This window comes from Podarcis raffonei, chromosome 9 (assembly GCF_027172205.1).
Source record: "Podarcis raffonei isolate rPodRaf1 chromosome 9, rPodRaf1.pri, whole genome shotgun sequence".
NCBI classification, from domain to species: domain Eukaryota; kingdom Metazoa; phylum Chordata; class Lepidosauria; order Squamata; family Lacertidae; genus Podarcis; species Podarcis raffonei.
The window spans coordinates 5,522,953-5,531,763 of NC_070610.1; the positions used below are offsets into that span (position 1 = coordinate 5,522,953).

Here is an 8,811-nt window from a genome sequence, read left to right on the forward strand (position 1 = left end):
AATGTCAGTTTATGGAGCTCCTGTAACAATTGTGTCAGGGGACGATTATCTGTTTCCATGTTCCCAGTAAGGATCCCCTCCTCTAAAACCAGATAGTCCAGTATGTTTTCCTGTCTCTTCACCATACTCACAAATGAAGTTCCACTGAATAGATAGAGTTACTTTTAAATATAAATGCATAGAATTAGGCTACACATCACTCTTTTTAGCCTCTGAGACAAAACATATTAGGTGAAAATAAATCCCATTGGTTTCGATATAATTTATTTCCAAGAGCTAAGCCTCTTTTCGAAAGGAGTAACCTAGTATTTATACCATCCCCAATGCCATCCTATACATATATGTACTGGGAGGTCAGTGCAGGAGAATCAGAGTGAGTTCTTACATCTAGTAGTTGAATTAGTAAATGCGCTGATATGTTTGTTTCTCTGTATGCCAGCATCCCCTATGGTTTTGGAATATTTAAAACATTTTTTTAATAAAAAAACCCCCCTCTCTCTCCCCTTTCGTCCATTCCCGCCTCTCTCAAGATGCACACCATATCACATATTAAAAATCGAAATATTCAGTAAACTAAACCCACCTTAACATTACACGAAATCTAAGTATACAAACTACTTAAACCAAATATTCGCGGGGTTAAAAACAGGGGTGATATTCTGATTTTGATTTCATGCCACCTGTTTTAGCTGCGTTGCACACCAGGCTGGCAAAACAATCTTGATAAATGCGCGCGTATTAGTGATCTTATTCAGCTGATTGCTGTTATTATTGGTAACGCTCTCACGTTAGTGTTCACACGCGAGTTGATATTAGCTCGCCACAATGTTATCTCCCACGGTGGCGTGAGCTAGCTACTGTTTAACGTTTCTGCGTCTTTCCTGCAGCGTGGGAAGCGACTTTACAGGCCAGAGGGCCACACTCTGCCCCTCTCGGCTCGTCTTCACACGCTGCTACGAAAGTAACGGGGGACTCAAACCCGGTTCCTCCGCTGCAGCGCGGCCGCTCCTTTCCCTTTCCCAGACTGTGGCGCGAGGCGCGCTTTGGAAACCAAGAAGCAGAACTGACGCTGCAAACAATTTGCCAAGCGCAGAGCCCGAGCTCGCGCCTGCCCAGGAAAAAGCCCCACTCGGTGCCTACTGGCTCCTCGGCAGCCTGCATCTGCAGAACACCGTCCATTTGGTTGTAGTCGCTTTGGGTTGCCCTAGGCAAGATAAAGCGACTAGCAAATTAATAAATAGCAATAACTTCCATTGCAACTACCGGTACGCGGGACGTTTGCAATGCCCGAGTCCGCGCTAGGCCAAGCCGGAGGTGCGGAAGGCGGGCCAGTGGAAAGGGATGCCTGGCCCGCGAGGAAGCTTGAGGAGGAATGTCGGCAGGGAACCTTGATGGAGCCGCTCGGCTCCTTCGAGGCACCTTGCCACGGCCGGCCCCGGGCCAGCCTGGGATCGAGAGGCTCGAGGGCTGCTGCAGCCCTGGCCCGACGGCACCCTCGGTGCTTAGGCTCTGCTGCAGCTCTGTAGTGCCGGCTCCTCCAGGTTCCGGCCGGCCTGGAGAGGCAAACCGGAGGCCTCTCGGACAGCAGCCGCTCTTGGCCCGCGAGAGCTCCCTGCGCAAGGAGCCCCGAGCCAGCCAAGGCCGCCCAAGCGCGGGCGCCAAGTTCAGGTGCGCGGGTCCAAGGCGGCCCCCGGGGTCGGAGAGCCGCGCGGGTCTAGTCCGTGGCTGTCTCCCTGGTCGCGCAGGAGACGCGGCAGCCGGCAGCCGAGCGGCTCTTGCCCCGGCCGGGAAACGCGCCTCCGCGGCGCCCCCAAGCGGCCGGGTGCTCCTCGGGCCGCCTCGACCTCTCTCCGCTCTAGTCGCTGGGAAGTGCCTCGCTTCCAGAAGACGGACGCGGCCCCGAAGCCTGGGGAGCTAGAGACCTGGGCGCAGGGCCACGCCATGGGCTTTCCTTCCTGTCTGCAGATCTCTCCGCGCAACCCTCGCGCGAAGAATGCGCCCTGCGGGGAGAGGCGGCGGAGGCGGCTAGGCGCCAGAAGACCAGGTGAGGGGAGTGCCTGGGGCGGCCCGATTCATGGGGCAGGAGATGCCCATGTCGATCTTTCTTCTCCCTTGTTCCTGATGTCCATCTTCACTCAGGGAGGCGCCTGTCGGGGGTCCGCCTCAGGTGTCCACACGTCTTGGGCCACACGTCCGCGTTCCAAGGGCTGCTGCGCCTCTTGGCAGAAGGCTACCTAGGGAAGCTTGCTGGAGCTCTGCAGACTCTTGTTGCAGCAGACCGAGGTGTCTCCCCTGGTCACGGGTAGCGTGTGTGTGTGTGTGTGTGTGTGTGTGTGTGTGAGAGAGAGAGAGAGAGAGAGAGAGAGAGAGAGAGAGAGAGAGAGAGAGAGAGAGAGAGAGAGGTCCAAATAAGGAATGCAGAGGGGGAGCTTTGCCAGCAGCGCGCAGGCTGCCGTTCTGGTCGTCAGCATCCTTCCGTGGCAGAGGTCGTGATTGGCTGCTCCGTCTGTCCTCTCCCTCCCGGCTGACCAATGGGAGTCCCGGATTCCGGCCTCCTTCCTCTCTCCCGGAGTTGCGGCCAGTGAGTCTCGCTTTCTGCGTTTTGATTTGCTCCCCAATTGACCTAAATAACGAGGCTGGCGAGGGCGAGGCGCCGAGCCTGGGGCTGCGCGCTCGCTCGCTCGCTCGCTGGCTCTCCGGCGGGCTCTTCCCGGGCGCTCCCCGGCCGAGCCGCGCGCAGGGATCCCGGCTGCCCGCCCGGCGCGTCCCATCCGGAAGCTCTGCTCGCGGGCCGAGCGCGGGACCGGGGCCGGTTTTGGCGCAGCCCCTGGCGCCTCGGACGGGGGCTTCCCTTCGCGCTGCCGGGCAGGAAATGAGGGCCGATTGCGCTCGCGGATGAGGACTCCGTCGACGGCGCCTCGCCTGGCCCGGTGAGCTGAGCGGGCGGCGCCCCTCGCCTTGGCAGCAGCCCGGAGCGCGGCCGCCGCGCTGGCTCTCGCCTCCCCTCGGCGATGCCCGACGAAGCCGCGGAAAGCGCGCCTCCCGCCTCGGCGCCGGCGCGCGTCTCCTCCTTCTTCATCGCCAATTTGCTGGCCGCCAAAGCCCAGGACGAGCAGCGGCCGGACGGCGCCGACGACGAGCGCCAAGCGCGGCGGGCGCGCGGCGGGGGCTTCGCGGGCAGCCATTGTTCGCTAGCCTGCTGCCCGTGCCAGGCTTCCCGCTTCGGGCTGGGGCTGCGCGGCTACCCGCTCCGGGAGAGCACCGTGGACTGGTACAGAAGAGCGCACGTGGCTTTCATAGGCTGCGCCAGTCCGGAAAGTAAGTGCCCGCCGCCCTCCAGGGTCGCCTTGGCAGCTCCCCTTCCCGGCCCCAGGCTCAGCGGACGGAGATCACGCCGACCCCTGTTCCCGGGAGGGGGTGTCTCGTCAGATTGCACGAGGGCATTTCTGAGGGACAGCCTCGCGGGGAGGGGGCAGGGGTCGTGGAGCTCCCCACCGAAGGAAGCGCAGCCGGTTCAAGGCTAGTGAAGGCGGCTCTTGGAAGCGTATTGAGGCCCAAACAAACCCCCTTGTACTTCCCTAGAGTTGGAGGAAACACCCCCCTTTAAAAATAAAAAATAAAAAGAAACATTTGAAGAGAAACCCCTTTCCTGCCCTGTGCCCCGCTGTTCTGAGAGGGTCGCCGGCCGACCTCTCTCCGCGGCCCCGCGAGGTGCAACTCCTTCCTGCCTCCTCTTCTGTCCCGGTCGCCCCGTCGCCCGCAGGCCCTGGCACTGTCGGCGGGCCAGTCCTATCCTTGGGGTGTCACACGAATTTGCTTAAGACATTATTAAGGCCGAGAGAGAGAGAGAAATAATATTTCTCGCGAAAGATTCGTTTTTACAACCAGGTCTTTCTTTTGGAGACAAAACGACATTTCTTTTCTGAAAATAGGAAATGCTTTTACAACCTATAGCTCCCCCCCGGATTTACAAATCAGTCCCCATACAAAATCCATTGAAGTTGGAAAGTGTCCCCGGATTCATTGAAAAAAATCTGGTCATTTTAGCACATATACATCCAGTCGTAAGGAGCACCCTCTTCCCTCAGTCCCCAGGGCAGCTCGGCCTCCGGCCTAGTCTAAAACGCGGGCCCGGCCTCCAGCACCGGAGGGCCTTTCTCGGAAGCAAGTTTTGGAAACGAGAGAAGCGGCTTCCGAGGAAAGCGCTTCGGCTTAGCTGGAAGAGACCACTTTGTCGCCTATTAGCGAGAAGAAACTTGGCTAAATCCAGATGTTTAGCTTTAACTGAGCTGGGCGCTTGGGTGCTTTGTCCCTAAAACAAACACAAACAAAGGCTTTGCTTAACTTCAGGAGGAGAGATCGAGGATTGCAAAAGGTACTTTGCGCGAGAGGAGACTAGGATTTGGGGTGTGCCACAAGCAGCCACGGTATTGGGGAATTTATTTGGCTTTTTGCAGCCTATTTTCTAAAAACACAGGCACCTCGAATCGTTGCAGTATCAGTGTTGGGCCTTGTGGCGTGCAGCCCCACTCCCTGCATTTTAAATTGCTTCGGGGAGCCTCGTGATCGTCAGATCTTGGCGCTTGAATCTTGAAGGCTTCAAGGCGGGCGGGCGGGCGTGTGGGCTGGGGTCTGCCCAAAGAGGCTGGCTGTCTCAGCACTCTGTTAACATAAATTCCTCCTGTAACATAGTAAAGAGGAAAACAAGAATAACGAGGGGGAGAGAAACAGCCACGCCAGTAAGTCCGATCGTTTGATAGCGTCGCGCGCCTTTGCGAGTCCAGATACCTACAGATACTTACAGTTAGGGTTTAGCTGCCGGCACAAATTCGAGGCGAATTAACCGGCAGCACCGTTAGCACTTGAGCAAGGCTTGTTGGAGGGGGATGGCCGAAGGTCAGAGCTCGGGATCCTTTCGTTGCAGTCCTTGCCCCGTCCCTGCTTCGCTCACCCTCTCCTCCTTTTTCAGCCAGCGACAGAGACTCTCCGGAGATCTCCGAGGAGGCATCTCCCGGGAAGGAAGCAGCAGCAGCAGGAGGCGGCAGCGGCGGCTGCTGCGAGAAAGTGGCCGCGGAGCTGAGCCCCGGCGCAAAAAGCGAGGACTTGGCGTGCAGCGGCGGCGCCCAGGAAGGCGGTGGCGGCAGCCAGGGCAGCAGCCTGGACGAGGAGCGCGCGGAGGAGTCGGAGGGCGGCGAGGCGCGCGGCGGCGGCGGGCGCAAGAAGAAGACGCGCACCGTCTTCAGCCGGAGCCAGGTCTTCCAGCTGGAGTCCACCTTCGACGTGAAGCGCTACCTGAGCAGCTCGGAGCGGGCCGGCCTGGCCGCCTCGCTGCACCTCACCGAGACGCAGGTGAAGATCTGGTTCCAGAACCGCCGCAACAAGTGGAAGAGGCAGCTGGCGGCCGACCTGGAGGCGGCCAACCTCCCGCACACGGCGGCGCAAAGGATAGTCCGCGTGCCCATTTTGTACCATGAGAACTCGCTGGCGGGCGGCGCGCTGGGCTGCTTCCCGCTGCCGCCTCCCGCGCACGCCTCCCCGCCGCTGGTCGCCGTCTCCGGCAGCGTCGCCTACCCGCTGGCGACCTTCCCCGCGGCCTCGGCGCCCTTCCTCCGCTCGCAAGTGACGGGCCTCGTTTGATCCTCGGCCGCCTGGACACCGCTTTCCTTTCTGGGTCCCAAACTACTTGATTGGATGCTTTTGATTGTTTTAAAGGTGCAATAAACTTATATATTTTCCCCGGGCCTAATAATTTTTTTTTCCAAAAAGCAAAGCAAAAAGTCTCTACTTGACCTGTGTTCCTCGGACTTCTCCTGAGCAAGAGCCTGCCAGGGTTGCGTCCAGGAATACTGGAGAAAACGCCAACCCTAGTTTGCGGGCTCAAGTCCTAGAGACAGTTCTCCTTATACTCCGAAGATCTGCGGAGGGGCTTCTCGCGTTTCTTAATGGCGGCAATGTTGTGTAAGAAAAGAATGTAAAGATGTTTACTTTTCCAGCCACAATGACAGGGACCACGGCCTCCTCCCCTTGTCCGCCCCCCGCAGCTCTTCCTCGGATCAAAAGTATAGTTGAAACAGTGAATCTGTCGCATAGTTTATTGCCTTTTCATAGGATGAGGAAGATTGAGGGAAACTGAAGTATTGGCATTCAACAAGATAGTTTTATCACCCTCGCTCTGAAAGCTTTTCATTCGGTATCTTGTTTAGGAAAGGCCTTAGGTGGCCTACCTTGAAATTGATTGTCAATGGGTGTTTTGTAAATTTTTAAAAAAACACCTGGAATTAATTGGATGTTAAAGAGATTTGCTTTCCAATTTGCAAATAAATATTGAATTTTGGACCGGTTTTCATGAGGAAAAAAATTAACTTCAATCTTTTCTTGCTGTATCATTTAAGATATAAAATCCATATTCGGATTTATTTTCTGTCCCTCACACCCCAGAAATCAACATATATGAAGTATGCGCTATAATTATTCAGTTGATTTTAATTTATGGTATAAAATGTTTTTAAATCCTCCTTAATAATTTTCATTCTTCAACCATTTCCCCAAGCGCCCCATTATAATAGTTTATACTTCCCTTGACGTCATGTTATAGCCTAATTCTGTTTGAGCAGCTGAAAACGATCAATTTGCCAAAGCCTTTGATTTCCTTCAGTCATGTTCAAATATGTTTCCTGTGGAAAGCTGGAATGCGCATTCATGTGTCCTGTTCACAACATATTAGAGTAAAACTTCAGTTGATAACTTGTCTTTAGCGACTGTAATGCGGTATTATATGAAGTATTATGCATGCGTAAACTATGTTTCTTTAACCAACCTTTTTCTCTGCCTAAATATTTATGGAAGCAAGTCCAAGTCACAAAATTAATCCCAGTTTCGTCAGTTTGCTGTAGCAAATCTGATTTGGGGGAGGGGGAAGAGATGGAAGGAGAAATGAAGAAGGGATTTCGCCAGATAAGTTACTCTGGGATGTACATCAAGCTGTAAACATATGTATTATCGTAATACACTCAACTATAATTTAGCCTCTTAGCTCGGAGCTTTTCCCAGCATAGAGATCGTGGAATATTGAGGGGTTGGGTGCCCTCTTTTTAAAAAACAAGCAAACTAATTTTTAGTGTTATTTGGAACAAGCTAACCATTTATGATAAGACGAGAACGTTGAAATAGCCGGTGACCAGGGAACATCCCTGACGCCTGTAAAGCTTGAAGGATATATTTTGTAAACATAAAGCTTTTCCAGTTTTTTGAAGCCTACTTGCAATTATGAATTAATGACTCTAGGATCAAAATTGGCAGCTAAACACGAAAAAATAGAGGGGGAAACGATTTTTGTTGGTAGTTCGGCTAGTATTTTGAGAAGCGTATTTAGATAAGGAAGTAATTGTTCGCTGTTTAAACCAGTTTTTATCTGCATAACAGTAATGCAGTCTTTATATTAAAATGCCCACTTATTTTTATGCAACTAAATCTTAAAGCAGTGTGTCTGTCACGGAAGAAGCTGCCTTCGCAGAGGGGATTTGAAATCGTCTTCTGCTGGGGCAAAGCGCAGACTATTCAACGTGTTAAAGATCACATGCTCCAAAGTATTATTATTTATACAACAGGCAGAATATATTGCGTGTCTGTCTTGTCCCAAGCTATTAGGATGTGATTCTGCCGTTGTGCGTCGGAGGGTCTTTCATGCCTTCAGCGCTGTGATTACAACACCAGCAGGATCCAAGATGGCTCATTATCCTTCAGATAATTTAAATTGAATATGTTTAAGGTTGCAGGTTTAGGCCTACTTGGAAGTAAATCCCATTGAACTATGTAGGATTTACTTTCCAACAAATTCAATTCGAGTTTTTTGTTCCAGTTAGATCCCAGCCCCCCCCCCCGCCCTTGATCCACGTGTTTACAGGTATCCAAGAAAACACAAAAAGTAGCTCCATGACCACCATAATTGGTTTCCCAAAAATCTTTAAGTGTAAAAAGGACACTTCGCTGCACGCATATCAACCCGGGAGGACCCCGCCCTCTTCCCTGGATGCACCTGACCTCTTTCCTCCCCCTTTCTGCTCCTCCCTAGAAAACGCGATTGCTCGGGGGTTATTCTCCAAAATGTTTTTTAAGGCAACAAACTGGCAGCTAAAAAATGTCTTCTTGCTGCTGCTGCTTCTCTCTCTCTCTTTTTAAAAGGCATTCTGAATATTTCAATAAACAATTGTTCATGTATGCTAATCTTGCAATCTGTGATCGTGCCTTCTCCTTTTTAAAGGTTTCTTAGTAGGAGTTCAAACGAGCTCCCTTAAAGGCGCAGTGCTAAGTGCGGAAAAGCTCCCATTCCGTTCAGTCGGGCTTACTCACAAATTCGTGAGTACGGGCTCGAACACTTAATTTGGGAACGAGACGCCACGAGTTTATTCCTGGGTAAATATCCTTGGGAACTGTGGGGCCCGAAAGGCTGCCGTTCTTCACCGCTTCTCTTCTGCGCCTGGTCCTGAAAGTTTGATTTTGCATTTTTGCCTGGCGAATGCTGGAGGCAGTGGAAGACTCATAACACAGCATCGTGAATTTCACTGCCATTTCGATTTCCAAGAAGAGTCAGTTTATATGCGTTAAGCTGCTTCCTCGAAAGTGAGGAAAGAGGTGGAAATAGCATGCCTCCCCGTTTGTTTGTTTTAATTAAAACCTAGTGCACGAGTCACACAATTAAATTGCAAAATTCCGTGCACTGTCCGTATTTGGAATAATAAAGACATCCGATGGTTTTATAAACTATACAGTATAAGATACAGCAAAGTAATACATAATTATTTTTAGTATAAC

At 52.5% G+C, this 8,811-nt stretch overlaps 1 protein-coding gene across 1 annotated transcript; it reads left to right on the forward strand.

Annotated features, from left to right (window-relative positions):
• Window positions 1–2,420: 2,420 nt before the first annotated feature.
• Window positions 2,421–8,223, forward strand: HMX1 (H6 family homeobox 1). The gene is made up of 2 exons (XM_053402820.1): window positions 2,421–3,318; window positions 4,970–8,223. Exons 1-2 carry the CDS (start codon window positions 3,012–3,014, stop codon window positions 5,635–5,637), a joined length of 975 nt encoding a protein of 324 aa, XP_053258795.1. The 5' UTR covers window positions 2,421–3,011; the 3' UTR covers window positions 5,638–8,223.
• Window positions 8,224–8,811: the final 588 nt, after the last annotated feature.